The sequence below is a fragment of the Scyliorhinus torazame genome, chromosome 22 (genome assembly GCF_047496885.1).
Source record: "Scyliorhinus torazame isolate Kashiwa2021f chromosome 22, sScyTor2.1, whole genome shotgun sequence".
Lineage (NCBI taxonomy): Eukaryota > Metazoa > Chordata > Chondrichthyes > Carcharhiniformes > Scyliorhinidae > Scyliorhinus > Scyliorhinus torazame.
Genome location: NC_092728.1, coordinates 93994792 through 94017652, shown reverse-complemented (window position 1 = coordinate 94017652; position 22861 = coordinate 93994792). Strand labels below are relative to the sequence as shown.

At 43.4% G+C, this 22861-nt stretch overlaps 1 protein-coding gene across 2 annotated transcripts in view; it reads left to right on the top strand.

The window, feature by feature from the left end:
• Positions 1–22861, top strand: part of nup188 (nucleoporin 188) — a 143226-nt gene that overhangs the window by 110285 nt on the left and 10080 nt on the right. For both annotated transcript variants that reach the window (XM_072488611.1, XM_072488610.1), the window contains exons 37-43: positions 846–938; positions 5780–5938; positions 11017–11154; positions 11392–11466; positions 16101–16310; positions 17189–17320; positions 19368–19441. In XM_072488611.1, the coding sequence (XP_072344712.1) occupies positions 846–938; positions 5780–5938; positions 11017–11154; positions 11392–11466; positions 16101–16310; positions 17189–17320; positions 19368–19441 (881 nt within the window). The remainder of the gene's footprint in view (positions 1–845; positions 939–5779; positions 5939–11016; positions 11155–11391; positions 11467–16100; positions 16311–17188; positions 17321–19367; positions 19442–22861) is intronic.

Genomic DNA, 22861 nt, shown 5'->3' with positions numbered 1-22861 from the left:
GTACAATCTTTTAGTGGTTCATGAATAAGGACACCCAGGTCTCTTTGGATATCAAGATAAAAGCAAATTATTGTGGATGCTGGAATCTGAAACAACAAAAGAAAATACTGGACAATCTCAGCAGGCCTGACAGCATTTGTGGAGAGAAAAGGGACTTAATGTTTCAAGTCTGGGTGACTCTTTGTCGAAGCTAGAGAGAACTGGAAATAGATATATACTTTAGCAGGGGGACGTGAAGATGTGGGGCTGGATAGGGAGCCAGCGATAGGTGGAGATAGATAAGGATGTCGAGGACAGAAGACAAATGGAATGTAAATTGGGGTGGTCAAGGCTAAGAAGGATGCTGATAGTGGCACATAAGAGATTAGAATGTGTGAGTGGAAGTTGAGAGCTGTGCGTTAAAGGGCAACTAGGAACAGTTGGCCAAGTGGAAGTTGAGATGAGGTGCTGTTCCTCCAGTTTGCGTTAGGCTTCACTGGAACATTGCATCTAGCTGAGGACGGACATGTGGACGTGAGAGCAAGATGGCGAGTTGAAATGGCAAGCGACAGGATGGTCTGGGTCCTGACGGGGGGGTGCTGCAAAGTGGTTTTTCAGTCTGCATTTAGTCTCCAAAGTAGAGTAGACCGCACTGGGAGCAGCGAATGCAATTACCATTCAGCGAAAGCCATTCACTGTCACACAGAGGATGAACTCAAATTTTCTTGTGGCTCTCGATGGTGCAGTGGTGTATGTGTGTGTAAGTTATTTCAATGATGTATATTAATTGTAAATAATTCATCAAATGTTACCTTGGGAGTAATTGTTTTATTAATTCATCAGTTTTCTCATTTTTTTATTTTCAGGGAGCAGCTATAGTAGCAGGAGCCGGTGTCCTACCGAGCATTTGTCTGCCACTCCTAAGCGTTTACCAGCTCAGCACCAATGGAACTACCCAGGTAACAAGGACTGAAGAGTAGTACACAGAATAATGAGGGTCGTTTCATGGAGATTGAAGTGGATCATGGTGTATGGTTAATGATTTAAATGCGAAGGTCATACCTCTGTGTGCATCTCATTAAGATAATGTTTTCCATTAAACTCTGTGCTTTTGAAATTGTATCCAGTTTTGCGGGTTTAGAATCATAGAATGGTGGCAGCATAGAAAACCATTCAGCCCTTTGTTTCTGTGCTGGCTCTCTGAAACGGTGCCATTACCTTGCCTTCTCCACAGAGCCCTGCACATTCTTTATTCTCAGATAATTTAATTCTCTCTTGAATTCTTCGATTGAACCTACCTCCGCCACACTCTCAGACAGTGCATTCCACATCCTAACCATTCGCTGAGTGAACCTACCTCCGCCGCACCCTCCGACAGTGCATTCCAGATCCTAACCACTCGCTGAGTGAACCTACCTCCGCCACACTCTCAGACAGTGCATTCCAGATCCTAACCACTCGCTGAGTGAACCTACCTCCGCCACACTCTCAGGCAGTGCATTCCAGATCCTAACCACTCGCTGAGTGAACCTACCTCCGCCACACTCTCAGACAGTGCATTCCAGATCCTAACCACTCGCTGAGTGAACCTACCTCCGCCACACACTCAGACAGTGCATTCCAGATCCTAACCACTCGCTGAGTGAACCTGCCTCCGCCACACTCTCAGGCAGTGCATTCCAGATCCTAACCACTCGCTGAGTGAACCTGCCTCCGCCACACTCTCAGGCAGTGCATTCCAGATCCTAACCACTAGCTGAGTGAACCTACCTCCGCCACACTCTCAGGCAGTGCATTCCAGATCCTAACCACTCGCTGAGTGAACCTGCCTCCGCCACACTCTCAGACAGTGCATTCCAGATCCTAACCACTCGCTGAGTGAACCTGCCTCCGCCACACTCTCAGGCAGTGCATTCCAGATCCTAACCACTCAGAGTGAACCTACCCCCGCCACACTCTCAGACAGTGCATTCCAGATCCTAACCATTCGCTGAGTGAACCTACCTCCGCCGCACTTTCAGACAGTGCATTCCAGATCTTAACCACTCGCTGAGTGAAACTACCTCCGCCACACTCTCAGACAGTGCATTCCAGATCCTAACCACTCGCTGAGTGAACCTGCCTCCACCACACTCACAGACAGTGCATTCCAGATCCTACCCACTCGCTGAGTGAACCTACCCCCGCCACACTCTCAGACAGTGCATTCCAGATCCTAACCACTAGCTGAGTGAACCTACCTCTGCCACACTCTCAGACAGTGCATTCCACATCCTAACCACTCGCTGAGTGAACCTACCCCCGCCACACTCTCAGACAGTGCATTCCAGATCCTAACCACTCGCTGAGTGAACCTACCTCCACCACACTCTCAGACAGTGCATTCCAGATCCTAACGACTAGCTGAGTGAACCTTCCTCGGCCACACTCTCAGACAGTGCATTCCACAGCCTAACCACTCACTGAGTGAACCTGCCTCCGCCACTCTCTCAGACAGTGCATTCCACATCCTAACCACTTGCTGAGTGAACCTGCCTCCACCACACTCTCAGGCAGTGCATTCCACATCCTAACCACTCGCTGAGTGAACCTACCTCTGCCACACTCTCAGACAGTGCATTCCACATCCTAACCACTCGCTGAGTGAACCCACCCCCGCCACAAACTCAGACAGTGCATTCCAGATCCTAACCACTCGCTGAGTGAACCTACCTCCACCACACTCTCAGGCAGTGCATTCCACATCCTAACCACTCGCTGAGTGAACCTACCTCTGCCACACTCTCAGACAGTGCATTCCACATCCTAACCACTCGCTGAGTGAACCCACCCCCGCCACAAACTCAGACAGTGCATTCCAGATCCTAACCACTTGCTGAGTGAACCTACCTCCGCCACACTCTCAGGCAGTGCATTCCAGATCCTAACCACTCGCTGAGTGAACCTACCTCCGCCACACTCTCAGGCAGTGCATTCCGGATCCTAACCACTCGCTGAGTGAACCTACCTCCGCCACACTCTCAGACAGTGCATTCCACATCCTAACCACTCGCTGAGTGAAACTACCTCCGCCACACTCTCAGACAGTGCATTCCAGATCCTACCCACTCGCTGAGTGAACCTACCTCCGCCACACACTCAGGCAGTGCATTCCAGATCCTAACCATTCGCTGAGTGAACCTACCTCCGCCACACTCTCAGAAAGTGCATTCCAGATCCTAACCACTCGCTGAGTGAACCTACCCCCGCCACACTCTCAGACAGTGCATTCCAGATCCTAACCACTCGCTGAGTGAACCTACCCCCGCCACACTCTCAGGCAGTGCATTCCTGATCCTAACCACTCAGAGTGAACCTACCCCCGCCACACTCTCAGGCAGTGCATTGCTGATCCTAACCATTCGCTGAGTGAACCTACCCCCGCCACACTCTCAGACAGTGCATTCCAGATCCTACCCACTTGCTGAGTGAACCTGCCTCCACCACACTCTCAGACAGTGCATTCCAGATCCTAACCACTCGCTGAGTGAACCTACCTCCGCCACACTCTCAGACACTGCATTCCAGATCCTAACCACTCGCTTAGTGAACCTACCTCCGCTGCACTCTCCAACAGTGCATTCCAGATCCTAACCACTTGCTGCAAGAAATGGTTTTTCCTCAAGATGCCATTGCTTCTTTTGCCAATTACCGTAAACTTGAGCCCTCTTGTTCTTGATCTTTCCACCGATGGGGCCAGTTTTTTGCTATCTACTTTGTCCAGCCCCTTCATAATTTTGAGTGCCTCTGTCAAATCTCCTGTTAACCGTCTCCAAGTAGAGCAGTCCGCACTTCTCCAATCTTATCTACGTAATTGATCTTCCTCATCCCTAGAACTGCTCTCATGAACCTATTCTTTACCGTCTAATGCGGAGCCCAGAGCTGCTGTATTCTAGGTGAAGTTGAACCAGTGATTTATACATTATAAAGATAATTCCTTGCTTTTGTACTCCTGCCTCTATAGAAATAAAGCCCAGGATGACATATGTTTTATTATCTGGTACCATCTACACGATGCACTGCAACAACTCACCAAGGGTCATTGAACAGCACATTTCAACCCATGACCCTACCACATAGAAGGACAAGGGCAGCAGGTGCATGGGAACACCACCTCCTGCAAATTCCCCTCCAAGCCACACCATCCATTCCTGGGAACTGTGTCACTGTACTTTGGTTGTATCTACACCACATGGATTACAGCAGTTCAAGGAGGTTGCTCACCACCACTTCCTCTCTATTTTTATTATAAATTTATTATAAATTCTTCTTTTTTTTCCAATTAAGGGGCAATTTAGCATGGCCAACCCACCTACCCAGCACATCTTTTGGGTTGTGGGGGTGAGACCCACGCAGACCCGGGGAGAATGTGCAAACTCCACACGGACAGTGATCCGGGGCCGGGATTGAACCCGGGTCCTCACCACCGTGCCGCCCGGCACACCACCACCGTCTCAAGGGCAAATAGAGATGGCCAATGAATGCTGGCTTAGCCAGCGAAGTCCATGAAAGAATTTTTTTAAAACTCCACCTGTCCTGCCATCTTCAATGGTTCACGCACATATACATTTGGGTTCGTCCACTGCTGCACCCCTTAGAATTTATTCTATTATTTTATATCTTGTCTCTGCATTCTTCCTGCCAAAATGAATTACTTCACAGAGTGACATTGGTCAGCCAGTTACTATGTAAACTTGAACTTGTTTGAGTGTCAACAAAGAGGAGGTTGTTACAGGGAAGTCTATGCAAAAAAAGAACCAATATATTGAATGGATATGACGGTTCTTGTTTTGTTGGGCCTTTGGGTAGGGTGTTTGTCTTTGGCGGGCAACCAATCAGGATTGAATTATGGCGATTAGATAATGGATCAGATTGCTAACCCCTGTGAATGGAGTAACTTTAATGGACTGATATTTTCTAATTTTTATAACTTCAACAAAGCAGTTTTAAAATCCATACTGTTCTTGACAAACCCCTGATCCTGTTCGTGCTATATTTCTGTGTTCTAATTATATAGAAATGAATTTCATAATTCACTTCCTGAGAGTGTTATATTTGACTATTTTAATGTCCCTAATTTTATAACGCTACTTATCCTCTTCAATTTTGTTTGATTTAAGTGTCAAATCTTCATTTCCCCAAGTAATGATTGATTAATGCCTCTGTGATGTTGAATTGAAGCAATCTTTTAATTCCAATTAGTTGTTAAACAATATTCAGAATTTTCACTTTTCAGCCTGATATTAAGATGCTGAAACATGCATAGCCGCAAGTTTTTAAATCAACTCAGAAGAATATTATGCATTTACATGTTATCTTGAGTGCAGTATCATGTCTACTGCACAATTGTATCAGATCTGTTTATGCATATACCACAAACCCACTGCCTATGGCTCTTTGGATGAGCTAAGTAAGAAGGCTCATTATCCTGTTAACTTTTTGATTTTCAAGTATTTGAAATGAACTGAAAACGCAGAGAATGCTCTGCTATTTTAGGTGCACTAATAGATAAGATAAAGTCGCCATAGTCCCAGATGGCCATAGGCTGCTTTCCTCTTTTGAGGGGGAAGAGCTGACTGGTGGTGATTTAACCTGTGGATCACCTGAGGCGAGGGGCAAGGTCATGAATAACCTCAGCCGGTACGGGAATTGAACCCGCGCTACTGGCCTTGCTCTGCATGACGTACCAGCTGTCTAGCCAAGTGAGCTAAACTGGCCCCCAGGTTAATGTCTCTCTCTGTTTATCTTTTCTATAATTCAGACTTTGGGATCTTCACGCAAGTCTCTGGATGCCCCCTCCTGGCCAGGTGTTTATCGACTCACCATGTCACTGATGGAAAGACTTTTGAAATCACTGCGCTATAACTTCCTTTCAGAAGCCTTAGATTTTGTTGGGGTCCATCAGGAGCGGATACTGCAGGTGGGGGCAATGTTTTTAAAAAATGCTTTTTAAACTAAACTTGTGGAATTTATTTGAAGTTAAAGATTATTTTCTTAACATCTTTCTACAAATGATAGTTTTGAATTTGTTTTTGCAGCACTGTTTAGCATAATTTTTACCAACATTTCATGGGGGTAGTTATCGCAGCAGCCTATTCACTGGAGACCCACAAATGCTTAAACTGTCTGAACAGCACATTGTTGGTGAAACGTTTTGCTGATTCATTCAGGAGGCCTTGTTGAGGTTGCAGCATAAATGCCAGTGAAGAGTCCACTATTTTGGTGCAAATCAAATTACCAAGGAAACTAAATAAACAAACTATTAAACAGTGCTATGGCATTTTAACTACTGATCAGTCCATCCTTAATTGTTTGCTATTCAAATAAGAAAGGATATACCTAGAGGTAGTGCAACATAGGTTCATTAGATTGATTCCTGGATTGGGAGGTGAAGAGATATTGAGTATCATTGGCCTTTATTCTCTGTAGTTTAAAAGAATGAGGTCTCATTCAAACATATGAAGTCTTGACAGGGTAGATGCTGAGAGGCTGCTTTCCCTGACTGTGAAGTCTAGTGGGACCATGGTCCCAGAATTAAAAGCTGGATGAGGGGGTGCGAAGACATTCCTTCACTCAGATAGTTGTGGACACTGAAAATCTCAATGTTTTAGAGACTGAGATTGATATGTTTTTAGGCACTAAATGGAATCAATAGAGCGGGGAAATTAAGTTGATGCCAAACTTCAGCTTGTTGAATGGTTTGAAGGGCTGTATTGTTCCTTTACCTGTATGGAAACAAAGAAATGGAGCATGAATAGGCTATTTGGCTCTTTGAGCCTGCTCCGCTATGCAATATGATCATGGCTGATCATCCAACTCCGCAGCCTGTTCCCTCTTTCCCCTCTATATCCTTTGATCCTTCAAGAGCTATATCTAACTCCTTCTTGAAAACATACAATGTTTTGGCCTCAACTGCTTCCTGTGCTGGCGAATTTCACAGGCTTTACCACCTCGGAGTGAAGAAATTTGTCCTCTTAGTCTTAAAAGGCTTACATCGTATCCTTAGACTATGATCCCTGGTTCTGGTTGCCTCCACCATCAGGAACTTCCTTACTGCACCTACCCTGTCTAGTACTGTTAAAATTTTACAGGCTATGAGATTCTCTCCCACCCCACTTCTTCTGAACTCCACCGAATATAATCCTAATCGACAATCTCTCCTCGAACGTCAGTCCTGCCATCCCAGGAATCAGTGTGGTAAACCTTCTCTGCACTCTCTCTAAAGCAAGAACATCCTTCCTTGGATAAGGAGACAAAAACTGCACACAAGATTCCAGGTGTGGCCTCACCAAGGCTCTGTATATTTGCAGCAAGACATCCCTGCTCCTATACTCTCATCCTCTCACTTTGAAGGCGAAAATACCATTTGCCGCATTATATTGTCTGCTGCACCTGCATGGTTACCTTCAGCAACTGGTGTATGAAGACACCAACGTCTTGTTGCACATTCCCCTCTCTTAATTCATAGCCATTCAGATAATTTGCCTTCCTGTTTGTGCTACCAAAGTGGATAACCTCACATTTATCCACATTATACTGCATCTGTCACACATTTTGCCCACTCACTCAGCTTGTCCAAATCACACTGAAGTATTTCTGCATCGCCCTCACAGCTCAACCTCCCAACCAGCTTTGTGTCATCTTCAATGTGGATATATATTACATTTAGTTCCCTCATCTAAATCATTACTATGTATTGTGAATAGCTGGGGTCCCATTACTGATCCTTGCGGTACCCTACTAATCATTGACTGCCATTCGGAAAAGACTCTTTGTTTCCCGTCTGCCAAACAGTTTTCTATCCACCTCAATACACTAACCCCAATCCCATGTGCTTTAATTTTACACACTAATCTCTTATGTGGGACTTCGTCGAAAGTCCAAATAAGCCCTATTCGCTGCCTCCCCCCCGATCAACTCTATTAATGACATCCTCTACGAATTTCAGTAGATTTTTCAAGAATGATTTCTCTTTTGTAGATCCATGCTGACTCTGTCGAATTCTACCATGTTTTCCAAGTGCTCTGCCATAAAATCTTTTATAGTGGACTCTAGAATTTTCCCCACTACCAACAAGCCGACTGGCTTATAATTCCTTGTTTTCTCTTTATCTCCTGTTTTTGATAGTGGAGTTACACTAGCTACCCTCGAATCTGTCGGAACTGTTCCAAAGACTATAATCTTGGAAAGTGACTACCAATGCACCGACTATTTCTAGGGCCCCTTCCTGAAATGAAATGAAAAAAATGAAATGACAATCGCTTATTGTCACAAGTAGGCTTCAATGAAGTTACTGTGAAAAGCCCCTAGTCGCCACATTCCGGCGCCTGTTCGGGGAGGCTGTTACGGGAATTGAACCATCCTGCTGGCCTGCCTTGGTCTGCTTTCAAAGCCAGCGATTTAGCCCTGTGCTAAACAGCCTCCTTAAATACTCTGGGGTGTAGATTACCAGGCCCTGGGGATTTATCCACCATCAGTACCACCATCAATTTCCCCAACACCATTTCTCAATTAAGATTCTCTTCAGTTCCACCCTCTCACTAAACCCTATGTTCCCCAACATTTCTGGTGTGTTATTTGCGTCTCCCTTTGTGAAAACAGAACCAAAGTATGTATTTAGTTGGTCAGCCATTTCTTTGTTCCCCATTATAAATTCCCCTGTTTCTGACTGTAAGTCTTCACTAATCTTTTTTTCTTCACATGTCTATAGAAACTTTTGAGATCATATTTTATTTTACCCGCAAGCTTATTCTCGTACTGTATTTTCTCCTCCTTAATCAATCCACTGGTCCTCCTTTGCTGAATTCTAAGCTGCTCTCAATCTTCAGGTTTATTGTTATTCCTGGCCAATGTGTATTGGATCTAATACTCGCTCTAATTTCCATTGTAAGCCATGGTTTGGCCACCTTTCAGGATTTACTTTTATGCCAGATGGGAATAAACAATTGTTCCCGTTCATCCATGTGCTCTTTGAATGTTTGCCATTGCATATGTACTGTCATCCCTTTAAGTAATGTTCCCCAATCCATCATAGCCAATTTACACCTTATACTGTGAGAGTTTCCTTCATTAAAATTCAGGATCTCAGTCTCAGAATCAACTACGCCACTCTCCATCTTGATGAAAAATGTATTATGGTCACTCATCCCCAAGGGGTCTCACACAGCTAGATTGCCAATTATTCCATTGTCATTACATAGTACCCAGTCTAGGATGGCCTGTTCTCTAGTTGGTTCCTTACCGTATTGGTCCAAAAAACCCATCCCGTTTACACTCCAGGAATTCCTCCTCTACGGCATTGTGACTAATGTGAGTTGCCCAGCCGAAATGTAGATTAAAGTCATCCATAATTACAGATGTTCCTTTATCACATGTTTCTCTAACTTCCTGTTTAATGCCATTCCCATCATGAACACTACAGTTTAGGGGTCTGTTTACAACTCTACTAACTTTTTTTGCCTCTTGGTGTTTCTCAGCTTGACCCATACAGATTCCACATCGTCGGAGCTAATATCTTTCCTTTTGCGTTAATTTCCTCTTTAACCAGCAATGCAACTCCCCCGCCTTTTCCTTTTTGTCTGCCTTTCCTAAATACTGAATACCCCTGAATGTTCAATTCCAATCCCTGGTCACCCTCAGCCATGTCTTCATAATCCGACTATATCATACCTGTTTACATCTATTTGCGTGATTAATTCATCCACTTTATTGCGAATCATAGAATCCCTATGGTGCAGAAGGAGGCCATTCGGCCTATCGCATCTGCACCAACCGTTTGGAAGACCACTGCCCTATCCTTGGTTTTATTCCGGCCCTTGGTTTCTCTGCCTATCACTTTTCTTTCCCTTTTCTACCTTTGTCCATGATTTCCCCATCACTTACTCCTTGCATAAGTTCCCATCCCCCTGCCATTTTAGTTCAAACCCTCCCCAACCACTAGCAAATGCTCTCCCTAGGACATCCTGGTCCTGCCCATGTGCAACCCGTCCAGCTTGTACTGCTCCTACCTCCCGCAGAACAAGTCCCAATTTCTCAGGAATCTGAAACCATCCCCCTCACATCCATCTCTTCATCTACGTATTAACCTGCTATTTCTGCTCTTACTAGCACGTGGCACCTGTCAACTTCCTAACTCCCTATATTCTGCTTTTAGGATCTTTCTATACCAATGTGTACCACAAACACTGGTGTTTCACCTCTTTCCCCCCCACACCCCCTCATAAGAATGTCCTGTAATTGCTCTGAGACATTCTTTAAAATAAAATAAAAAATTAATATAAATTTAGAGTACCCAATTATTTTTTTCCAATTAAGGGGCAAGTTAGTGTGGCCAATCCACCTACCCTGTACATCTTTGGGTTGTGGGGGTGAGACACACGCAGACACAAGGAAAATGTGCAAACTCCGCATGGACAGTGACCTGGGGCCGGGATCGAACTAGGGGCCATGAGGCAGCAGTGCTAACCACTGAGCCACCGTGCTGCCTGCTCTGAGACATTCTTGACCCTAGCACCAGGGAGGCAACATACCGTTACGGAGTCTCATTTGCAACCAGAGAAACACCTATCTATGCCCCTGACAATTGAATCCCCTCTAACTATTAGGTTCCAACACGTTTTAACTTCGCGCCTGTGCAGCAGAGTCAACTGTGGTGTTCTTACTTGGCTTTTCTTATTATCCATTTGCCAAAGTTGAGATGAGACCTGTAGTGAATGTCTTCCAGGCCACTAGATGGTGCACTTTGCAGAAGAATATCATGATCTGAACAAAACAACTATGTTGACTCACCACTGGTTACTTTCTGCTGCTGGCTTGAATGATGTCTTTGAAAAATCCAGTTGTTTAATATTCTCATCTGGAGCAAAACATTGGATTTTATTTTTTTTGATGGCTTTAGGTCATTTGTAAATGGTGAAGAGATGGATTTGTTTAACACCATATTGAGATTTTTTTTTAGGTGTATCAGTATATCTGACATCTTTGCTCCTTCTTCCATAGTGCTTGGATGCAGTTCGGAAGGTGCAGAGCCTGGCTTGCCTGGATGAGGTGGATCACACAGTTGGGTTCATTCTTCAACTCTCCAACTTCATCAAAGAGTGGCGTTTTCACCTACCCCAACTCCTTGGGGATGTGCAGGTAAACCTTTGCTCAGACAAGGTGTAATCTTGAACTTGGGTAATTGCCTCTTCCACTCAAATAGTTGAAAACTGAAATCCTCTCATTGTATTATTTCAGTTGCACTGATTAATCATATGTAATCAGGGACAAGTATCCTGGCTTTTTAAAAATCCTCTTCCCTAGTCTAGGACCAATGGGATTTGTGCGTAAAGTATTCCTTATTGCTGTAGCTAACCTTTGTTTTGTGTATTTCAGGTGAACCTCTGTTACCTTTGCCAGACATGTACTTTTCTGCTTCACAGCCCCAAAGTGCTTCAGCACTATCTGCAGGTCAGTACATAGTGTCTTTTAATTGCATTTTGGCTATCATTTTGTAAAGTATCAAATATTTAAAGCACACTTTCCAAACAGTATGTGGTTAATGGTATTCAAGATGAGCGCAATGAAAAGAAAAAATTTAATCTCTCAGCTTATCATATGATGCTATCTGATGATTTGTGCCATTTGAGTAATAATAATAAGAATCTTTATTGTCACAAGTAGGCTTACATTAACACTATGCAGTGAATGTTACTGTGAAAAGCCCCTAGTTGCCACACTCTGGCGCCTGTTCGGGTGCACAGAGGGAGAATTCAGAATGTCCAATTCACCTAACAGCATGTGTTTTGGGACTTGTGGGAAGAAACCGGAGCACCCGGAAGAAACCCACACAGACACGGGGAGAACGTGTGGACTCCTCACAAACTGCGACCCAAGCCAGGAATCGAACCTCGGACCCTGGCACGGTGAAGCAAAAGTGCTAACCACTGTGATACCGTGCTGCCCATGGCTGTGTGTCGGAGCAGTAGGCCATTCGGCCCATTGAGTCTGCTCAGCCATTCAATGAGATCATGACTAATTTAATATAATCCTCAACTCCACTTTCCCTGCCATAAACTTGGCTCAGCCTTGAACATACTTAACCAACCCAGCTTCTACAGCCCTCTCTGCAGTAAAGAATTCTACTGATTCACTGCCCTCTGAGGAAATAAATTTCTCCTCATCTCAGTCTTAAATGGGCGACCCCTTTGAGATTATGCCCTCTGGTCCTAGACGCTTTCACAGGGGGAACAGCCTCTCAGCATCTACCTTGTCAAACCCCTGAGAATCCTGTGTGTCTCAAAAAGGTTGGCTTTCATTCTTCTGAACTCCGATGAGTACAAGCCCTTGAATCATGAGCTACGAGTTTTATGAATGAAATGACATAGCCATTCTGCTGGCAATATTCTCAAACTTTTCCCAATGGTTTAAAAACAAAATAGAAAATCAAGTCCTTTGATTGGATCCCTGTATCCGGAGGGATCAAGTCGAGAAGAAGGGATAAATGTTGTGCCTGCAGCATACGTTTCAATCAAGTCACCCACAAGTAGAGTTGCCGTGACAAAAGGCTGACAATTGTGCAAAAGTGAGTTGGGAATAGTTTCAATTCAGGCAATTGTTAATCAAGAAAACAAGGCCATGCAGGACCTCTCGTCGGGATGAGAATTTCTCCCAGGCTTTACAAGGTGAGCATTTAATCAATATTTGTTTACTAAAACTGGCTGTCTTATCCTGATGAGGACCTGCATTATAGTGGCCTATAAGGCAAGTGAAAGATGGGCTGCTTTATACAATGGACTGAAGCCATTTTTATTTCTGGTGAATAGCATTTTGAAAGTGTGAAAATGCATACATTTTTGTTTGAAGTGATCTTTTACATTTACTGTCTCTGCCCTGTTTACTGTTTTGATTACCTCCACATTGTTACTTTTTAGCTGCCTGCTTTCAAAACTGTTTTACCAGGTAGTTTGTCTTTTCTGTTGTTTTATAAAAAGACAGAATTGAAATTCTCTCCTGCAGCAGTCACTTGCAGGTTGAATGAAGTCTGTTGGCAACTGGCTCTGGTGATATGCATCACTGTATATACACAAGGGGGTTAATGTAAATACACTACAACTAAGTAACCACTAGAAGGAGCACCGAAGCTGTCATGACATGCAGACATACAGCCAATGGGTCATTAGAACAGGACACAACCAATGGGTAATCAGGACACCCAGAGGTGACACTACCAAAAGGGGGCAACCCATATAAAAGGACAGGGCACACATGTTCTGCCTCTTTCCACAGACCGACATCTGGAGAGTACATCAGGGTTGATCAACAGCATCACACCCAGCACATAGAACATAGAAAATACAGCACAGAACAGGCCCTTCGGCCCACGATGTTGTGCCGAACCTTTGTCCTAGATTAATCATAGATTATCATTGAATTTACAGTGCAGAAGGAGGCCATTCGGCCCTTTGAGTCTGCACCGGCTCTTGGAAAGAGCACCCTACCCAAACTCAACACCTTCACCCAACACCAAGGGCAATTTGGACATTAAGGGCAATTTATCATTGGCCAATTCACCTAACCCGCACATCTTTGGATTGTGGGAGGAAACCGGAGCACCCGGAGGAAACCCACGCAGACACGGGGAGGACGTGCAGACTCCGCACAGTCAGTGACCCAAGTCGGAATCGAACCTGGGACCCTGGAGCTGTGAAGCAATTGTGCTATCCACAATGCTACCGTGCTGCCCTTGAGAACAAATAAATCTACACTATATCATTTAACCGTAATCCATGTACCTATCCAATAGCTGCTTGAAGGTCCCTAATGTTTCCGACTCAACTACTTCCACAGGCAGTGCATTCCATGCCCCCACTACTCTCTGGGTAAAGAACCTACCTCTGATATCCCTCCTATATCTTCCACCTTTCACCTTAAATTTATGTCCCCTTGTAATGGTTTGTTCCACCCGGGGAAAAAGTCTCTGACTGTCTACTCTATCTATTCCCCTGATCATCTTATAAACCTCTATCAAGTCGCCCCTCATCCTTCTCCGTTCTAATCAGAAAAGGCCTAGCACCCTCAACCTTTCCTCGTAAGACCTACTCTCCATTCCAGGCAACATCCTGGTAAATCTTCTTTGCACCTTTTCCAAAGCTTCCACATCCTTCCTAAAATGAGGCGACCAGAACTGTACACAGTACTCCAAATGTGGCCTTACCAAAGTTTTGTACAGCTGCATCATCACCTCACGGCTCTTAAATTCAATCCCTCTGTTAATGAACGCGAGCACACCATAGGCCTTCTTCACAGCTCTATCCACTTGAGTGGCAACTTTCAAAGATGTATGAACATAGACCCCAAGATCTCTCTGCTCCTCCACATTGCCAAGAACTCTACTGTTAACCCTGTATTCCGCATTCATATTTGTCCTTCCAAAATGGACAACCTCACACTTTTCAGGGTTAAACTCCATCTGCCACTTCTCAGCCCAGCTCTGCATCCTATCTATGTCTCTTTGCAGCCGACAACAGCCCTCCTTACTATCCACAACTCCACCAATCTTCGTATCGTCTGCAAATTTACTGACCCACCCTTCAACTCCCTCATCCAAGTCATTAATGAAAATCACAAACAGCAGAGGACCCAGAACTGATCCCTGCGGTACGCCACTGGTAACTGGGATCCAGGCTGAATATTTGCCATCCACCACCACTCTCTGACTTCTATCGGTTAGCCAGTTCGTTATCCAACTGGCCAAATTTCCCACTATCCCATGCCTCCTTACTTTCTGCATAAGCCTACCATGGGGAACTTTATCAAATGCCTTACTAAAATCCATGTACACTACATCCACTGCTTTACCTTCATCCACATGCTTGGTCACCTCCTCAAAGAATTCAATAAGATTTGTAAGACCTACCCCTCACAAATCCGTGCTGACTATCCCTAATCAAGCAGTGTCTTTCCAGATGCTCAGAAATCCTATCCTTCAGTACCCTTTCCATTACTTTGCCTACCACCGAAGTAAGACTAACTGGCCTGTAATTCCCAGGGTTATCCCTAGTCCCTTTTTTGAACAGGGGCACGACATTCGCCACTCTCCAATCCCCTGGTACCACCCCTGTTGACAGTGAGGACGAAAAGATCATTGCCAACGGCTCTGCAATTTCATCTCTTGCTTCCCATAAAATCCTTGGATATATCCCGTCAGGCCCGGGGGACTTGTCTATCCTCAAGTTTTTCAAAATGCCCAACACATCTTCCTTCCTAACAAGTATTTCCTCGAGCTTACCAATCTGTTTCACACTGTCCTCTCCAACAATATCACCCCTCTCATTTGTAAATACAGAAGAAAAGTACTCGTTCAAGACCTCTCCTATCTCTTCAGACTCAATACACAATCTCCCGCTACTGTCCTTGATCGGACCTACCCTCGCTCTAGTCATTCTCATATTTCTCACATATGTGTAAAAGGCCTTGGGGTTTTCCTTGATCCTACCCGCCTTAGATTGTTCATGCCCTCTCTTAGCTCTCCTAATCCCTTTCTTCAGTTCCCTCCTGGCTATCTTGTATCCCTCCAATGCCCTGTCTGAACCTTGTTTCCTCAGCCTTACATAAGTCACCTTTTTCCTCTTAACAAGACATTCAACCTCTCTTGTCAACCATGGTTCCCTCACTCGACCATCTCTTCCCTGCCTGACAGGGACATACATATCAAGGACACGTAGCACCTGTTCCTTGAACAAGTTCCACATTTCACTTGTGTCCTTCCCTGCCAGCCTATGTTCCCAACTTATGCACTTGGCTTAGAGCAGGCTGGTAAAGATAGACTGAGTTACTACAGTTACATTAGCAGAGAATCGAACTCATTTAAGAACTGTGTTAATAGTTCAATAAACAAGTTGAACTCGTTGCATAGTCTGGAGCTTCCTTTGTCAAAGCATACATCAAGGAAGCAGCTTATGCTACACGAAGCAGCATAACACAACACTGGTTACAGAAAATCAACTCCGAGTATTTCTATTTCTTGCTATTATATGCGACTGTGGCAGATCCCGGAGGTGAAAATCTACAATGATTTCATTAAATGTGATTGTCTCCCACAGGTGAAGAATGGCGAAACTATTCCATCTACAATTCTTCCGCGGCAACCAAAGCCCACTCAGACTCCAACAAAACAGCAAAACACCGAGAAAGAGGAGATGGAGCAGCGCGCACTACTAAAAGTCCAGTCCAGTCTGCTCCGGATTCTGAGTAAGACTTTGGCAGCTGTTCGACACTTTACCCCTGATCTCTCCCAGATACTGCTGGACCAGGTAAATAATTATTGCCCATGTATTCTTAGTCCCAAACAAACATAGAGTGGCTGATGGCAAGTACGAATATTGATTGTTAGATACCCATGGTTACTGAGATTCCCAGTGTATACCGCAAAACTGAAAGCTTATTCTATCGACCAGGTTAGCAATTTGAAACCCTTGCTTCGCAGGCTTTGAGATGTTAATGCAGTAATACCTTTCCCTAATGATGGCCGCACTCCTTGCATTCCATGATGTTCACCCTACTGTTGCATGCATGCATCACAAAATGGAAGAAGTGAACTTGTTTAATTTGACATGGCGAGTACTATTCCAGTTAAATCACATACTGTGCTCCGTCCCAATTGAGCCAAACTCCGTAACCTTGTGGATATGCTGAATTGGGGCCCATTCTTCATGATGGTTTAATGTAGTTGTTTGCTGAGACTCAGCAATTTAAAACAAGAATGCTTTTATCATGAAAGATATTATTTGTCCTTCAAAGCAACATATTTTTGTCAATCCCCTTTCATAATTGCACCCCATATGTGATTTTTGTTGCTTGTTTGACCTAATAGAACACATATTTGAGCTGCATGGAAAGACTGGAATCCATATTAGTTTTCTTTACTTTTCCCTAAAGCCTGGCTAGGAAATGCAACTTCTATGGTTGGAGGAAGGCCTTGTGTGAATGTCCATTGTGTATTATGATTTGAATTCACTTAATCTTACTGGCTCACCTATTAGATAGAGCATATCTGATGGGAATTTTATGGGTTAACAAAAATCATATTCCTGGAATCTCAGCTACTGTGTGACATTTGCCTTAATAAATGTTAATGGGTACCCCACTCCTCCTTTACATTGTTCTGAATGTGTTTATTTTATTTCCACAGTCCCTGGATCTGGCTGAATACGATATGCTCTTTGTCCTGAGCTTTACTACTCCAGCATTTGATTCTGATGTTGCTCCATCATTTGGTACTCTACTAGCTACTGTGAATGTTGTCTTGAATATGCAGGGAGAGGTGAGAGGCTGAGCAGGCATGATAATATGCCAATACACTGACACATGTGAATCAGTAAGCATTTAGATCACAGGCTTTCTGTTTTTTAGGGTTAGTAAATGTTTTATTTTGCCACATTATCATTACAGAATTTCAGCTGTTTTCTTGAAGTAATAAATCCACATTGCCTACACCATATCTAATTTTCTGCATTATCAAATCAGTGACATTTGCTGGAGTACAAATTTACAACTACTGGCCATTTTCCTGATGGTCATTTTTCTTGTGTGAGTCTTGACTGTGTCCATTAGTAGACTGACTGATGGGCCTACCAGATATCCTTACTAAACATTCCTATTTTCAGTAAGGTTTACTGGAGACACTGAGCTAAATAGTAATGCCAGCTTCGCTTTCCTGTCAAGATCTGGTACCTCAGCACAGCTATGGGATCAAATGCACGACCTTCCTGGTCTGAATAACATGGCACTCTACCAGATGGTGCATTTACTGATTTGAGCGGTCAGGAAATCCCCAGAGTGAGCTTAGTTGTTCAGCTGTTTTAGGTTTTTCAGCCTTTTGATGTAAAGAGAATGCACTGTCAGTTCATTCATGGTCATTAGTTTTGTTTGAGTCCTCCTTGCTTGTGGAGTAAAATGTCCATTTTGTGTGTATGTTTTCAAATGTGTCATCATGTGCAGAAATGTCCAGACAATCTGTTAAAAGGAGGTAAGGCATTTTGTGCTGGGGATTACAAAAAGTTTGCCAATCCCGAACATTGCCCACCCGAATGAAATAACGTCTAATTGACGTCAGAATCTGTCTCAGAAAAATTGCCTGTAATTGATCTCGTCTACGTAACAATTAGACATCAATGATGGCTCCAAATTACCAGACTTTGTGTTAATGTACTACACTGTTTCTGTCCTTTTAAGTTAAAGGGTATACACTGTTTTACACTGTAAACAAAGCGGTGGAATATGTTTCAATTTAAAAGATTGAGTTTGATATTGTTATGGCACCTGTGATATTTGACTGTACCTGTGGGTGATAATACATCCCACTGATAACAAACCATCCTTTAGCATACAGTGAAATCTTTGTTATCTAGCACTCTACCATCCGAAATCCTTTATTAACTAGAATTCTGGGGTGAGGTCTGATTTTATTTGTTAAACTGCTGGTAATAATCGGTGGCCTGTAGCCACTCTGTAGCACCATGTTCCCTCGGTTCCGCTCACTGCTGCATCTCTCTTGCAAGGCCGCAACAAGCGCATGATGAACCTGGAGCTTTCTGATCGGATGAAAAATCAGAGCTCTTCTTACAGTTTAGTTAACTGGTATATTTGATTAACTGCACTTCCCGTTCCCAGAGTTTGGTGGATAATGGAGATTTTCTTGTACATTATTTAAAAATTCTCCCACGTTTGAAGGACAACTGGTAGATCACCAGATACATAAATCATGTTATCCTTTGTGCCAAAACAAGAATAATCACAAAAAGATAACAGGCAAAGCTCAGTTTTTTAAACACTGTCTAATATATTTTCGTTATATTGAAATTACCTACGGCAACAATTAATTTATTTGATTTGTGCATAAAAGACCTAATAGATAATTCTGATACACGAGTGCTTCATTTTTTGCTGTAAATTCTTTAAAGTGTCAAAATATTAAGTGCTTCACTTGTAGTGAAAGCCCCCAAAATGGAGGAGGATCTAAGGCTGTCGCAAGTTGCTGCTGCTTATGATTATCAAGTGGCTTCTTCTGGCAGGTTTCTGTGGCTCGCGAGTTAGTTCAGGATCTGCTCCATTGTTTAGGCCCATTTTTGAATAGCCTGCTCAGACTGGTTTGTGAAGAGCAGCCAGCTAAGTGAGGTACCAGAATGCATCACCATAAGTGGAGCTCAAGGAAGGAGGGGTAAAAAACCAAAAATCTATATACGTAGACTTAGAGCACAAATAAAGAATGTTCACACACTGACATCTCATTGTTTCTAGAACGGCAATATAACCTGCGTGCTATATTTCTGTGTATTTTTTCTTTATTTGGATGTTTTACATCTTTCTAGATTGATAAGAAAAAGGAACCTGTGTCGTTGAACGTGGGACCACTGACTTCAACTGAAGAGGCAAAATCATTAAAGTGAGTTTAAAGAAGTTGCTCTTAGATTTTAGCATCAAGAAGCAAAATCTCATAAAATATTTAATTGCCAGCTGCGGTATCTCACCAGTATTGAGTGACGTTTCCTTAGATGATAGACTATCACAGGGAGAGGCGGTGGCATAGTGGTATTGTTACTCGACTAGTAAACCAGAAACCCAGGGTAATCTTCTGGGGACCCAGGTTCGAATCCCGCCACTGCAGATGGTGAAATTTGAATTCAATAAAAGAAAAATCTGGACTCAAAAGTCTAATAATGACCATGAAACCATTGTCGATTGTTGTAAAAACCCATCTGGTTCATTAATGTCCTTTAGGGAAGAAAATCTGATCCGCAGTCCTTACCTGGTCTGGCCTACATGTGACTCCAGACCCACAGCAATGTGGTTGACAGCCCTCTCAAGCACAATTAGGGATGGGCAATACATGGTGACCCAGCCAGTGACGTCCACATCCCTTGAACGAATAAAAAAAAATTAAGGCTATTATGGGCAAACTATACCAAACGTTGTATTGGGTTTGCCACTGTAGGAGTATCTGAAGCGTGCAGTGTATAGGCCAAGCCTTGATTACAGCTGTCTTAGTGTACATTCCCTTTGTGATGCCTTAATGTGTATTCCCTTTGGGATGCTTGCTGCAGATCTTGTGTATTGAAGTAGTTTCTGACTGGATGCTTATTGTCCAGCAAAGCCCTGGTTATGAATTGCTAAAATGGAGAGTTGACCATCAAGAAGTAGAAAGTGTTTGGAACCTAGAAGCCATTTGGTCCTTCGGGCTTGCTCCAACATTCAATGTGATCATGGCTGACCAAGCTTCACTCTCCTGTCTGCTCCCAAAAAACCCTTGACTCCTTTGCCTAACCAAAATCTGTCTAACACTTGTCTTGAATAAATTCGAACACCCAGTCTCCCCAGGGACCCTTTAGGAGAAAATATTTCTCCTCATCTCTGTTTTAAAAGGGAGATCTCTTATTTTTAATCTATTTTCCCTAGTTTTAGTCTTCCCAAAAAGTGGAAACTACCTCTGGCTATCCACTCTTGTCAAGCCCCCAGAGGATCTTTTATGTTTCAATAAGATCACCTCCGTTCTTCTATCTCTAATGGGTGTAGGCTGAACCTGTTCAACCATTCTTCATAAGACAAACCCTTCATCCCAGGAATGAGTCCAGTGAACCTTCTCGGAACTGCACACAATACTCCAGATGTAGTAAAGCCTCCCTATGTTTATATTCCATTCCTCCTGCAATGTGCCAACATTCCTTTTGCTTTCCTAATCTGTACCTGCATACTAACTTTGTGACTAATTGACCAGGACATCTAGATCCATCTGTACACAGTTCTGGAATCTTTCTCCATTTAGGTAGTGTACTGCTTTTCTACTTCTGCCAAAGTGAACAGGTTTGCGTTTACCTACGTTATATTCCCTCCGGCAAATTTTTGCACATTCACTTAACCTGTCCAAATCACTTTGCAGCCTCGTGACAGTATTTTCTTTCTTGGTGTCATTGGCAAATTTAGCTACCATACATTCAGTTCCTTCATCCAAGTCATTGATATAGATAGTAAATCTTTGAGGACCCAGCACTGATACCTGTGGCACTCCACTAGTTCGTTTACCAATTTGAAAAAGACCAATTAATCCCTGCGCTCCGCTCCCTGTTAGCTAACCAATCCTTTAGCCATGCCAATATGTGACCCCCTACAACACGTGCTTTTATTTTGCGAAGTAACCTTTGATCTACCATATATCATCATAGAATCCCTACAGTGCAGAAGGAGGCCATTCAGCCCATCGAGTCTGCACTGACCCTCCAAAAGAGCACTTTACCTGTGCCCACTTCCCCGCCTCCATCCCCACAATCCTGTAATCTAACCTACACATTTCTGAACACTGAGGGGCAATTTATCATGGCCACTCCACCTAACCTGCACATCTTTGGACTGTGGAAGGGAAACCGAAGATTCCAGAGGAAATCCACGCAGACACCGAGAACGTGCAAACCCCACAAGGTTGGAATTGAACCCGTGTCCCTGGTGTTGTGAGGCAGCAGTGCTAACCACTGTGCCACCATGCCACCCATAAATATCTTTCGGAAATCCAAGTGCACCGCATCTACCAGGTCCACCTTGAATGTTACTTTGTCAAAAAAACTCTTAACAGATTAAACACCCATTTCCTTTTCACAAAACTATGTTGGCCGTGCCTGATCAAATCATGATTATTTAAGTATCTTGTTAATAATGGACTCTAGCACTTTCAATATGACAGATGTGAGGCTACTAACTGGCCTATAATTTCCTGCTTTCTCCGTCCTTTCTTGAATAAAGGTATTACATTTGCTATTTTCCAATCTGCTGGAGCCCTTCCGAAATCCAAAGGATTTTGGAAGATTATAACCAATGCATCTGCTAATTGTCTCGCCACATTTAAAACCCAAGGATGTAAGTCATCTGGTTCTGGGGACTTGCCAGCTTTTATGTCAAATAGTTCTAGCATCCATTCTCTGATGATGGTGATTGTATTCATTTCATCCCCCACTATCACCTCATGACCGTCAAAAATCTTTGTGAAGTTTCCCAAGTCACCTATCGTGAAGACATACAAAATACCCATTTACTGCCTCTGCCTATTTCTTTGTTTTCTATTATGAATACCCCAGACTTTGTCCATAGGACCAACACAAACTTGGTTACTCTTTTCCTATTCAAATACTTGTCGGAACTTTTACTATCAGTTTTATATTACCAGCTAGCTTTCTCTAATAAGTGTGCTTTCTGCTTGTAAACCTTTTAGTAACTTTTTGCTAGTTCTTAAAATCTTGTCAAATCCTCTGATCTACCACTGATAATATTTGTAGTGTTTCATTCAACTTAAGCCTATCCTTAACTTTCTTATTTAGCCACCGATGGTGCATCCTTCTCAAAGAGCTTTTCTTTCTCACTAAGATTAATCTTCTCTGAGCGTTGTTAAATATCTTCTTAAAAGTCTGCCGCTGTGATACCTTTTAACCTAGTTTCCCAGTTCACCTTGGTGACCTCTGCTTCATACTCTCATAGTTGCCTTTATTTAGGTTTAAAAAGTTAGTCATGGACTCGCCCTCCTCCATTTCAAACTGAATATGAAATTCTATCACGCTTCGATCGCTGTCACCTAGAGGCTCCTTTACCAGGAGGTTTGATACATTATCTCTACATTTTTGAACATTTCTACGGTAAAACCAGTCCAGCGGTATGTATTCAGCTTCCTCCCTTGTATGAGGAATTAGATTGCACAGATTTCACCTGCGGCACCAAATCTATGATAAACACTTGAGTCGCAGCAAGTTTTTGTCATCAAGTACTATAGAAGAAAAACTAAACTATCCGGCTCTGTGGGCACATTTTTTCATTTTAATTTCATGGA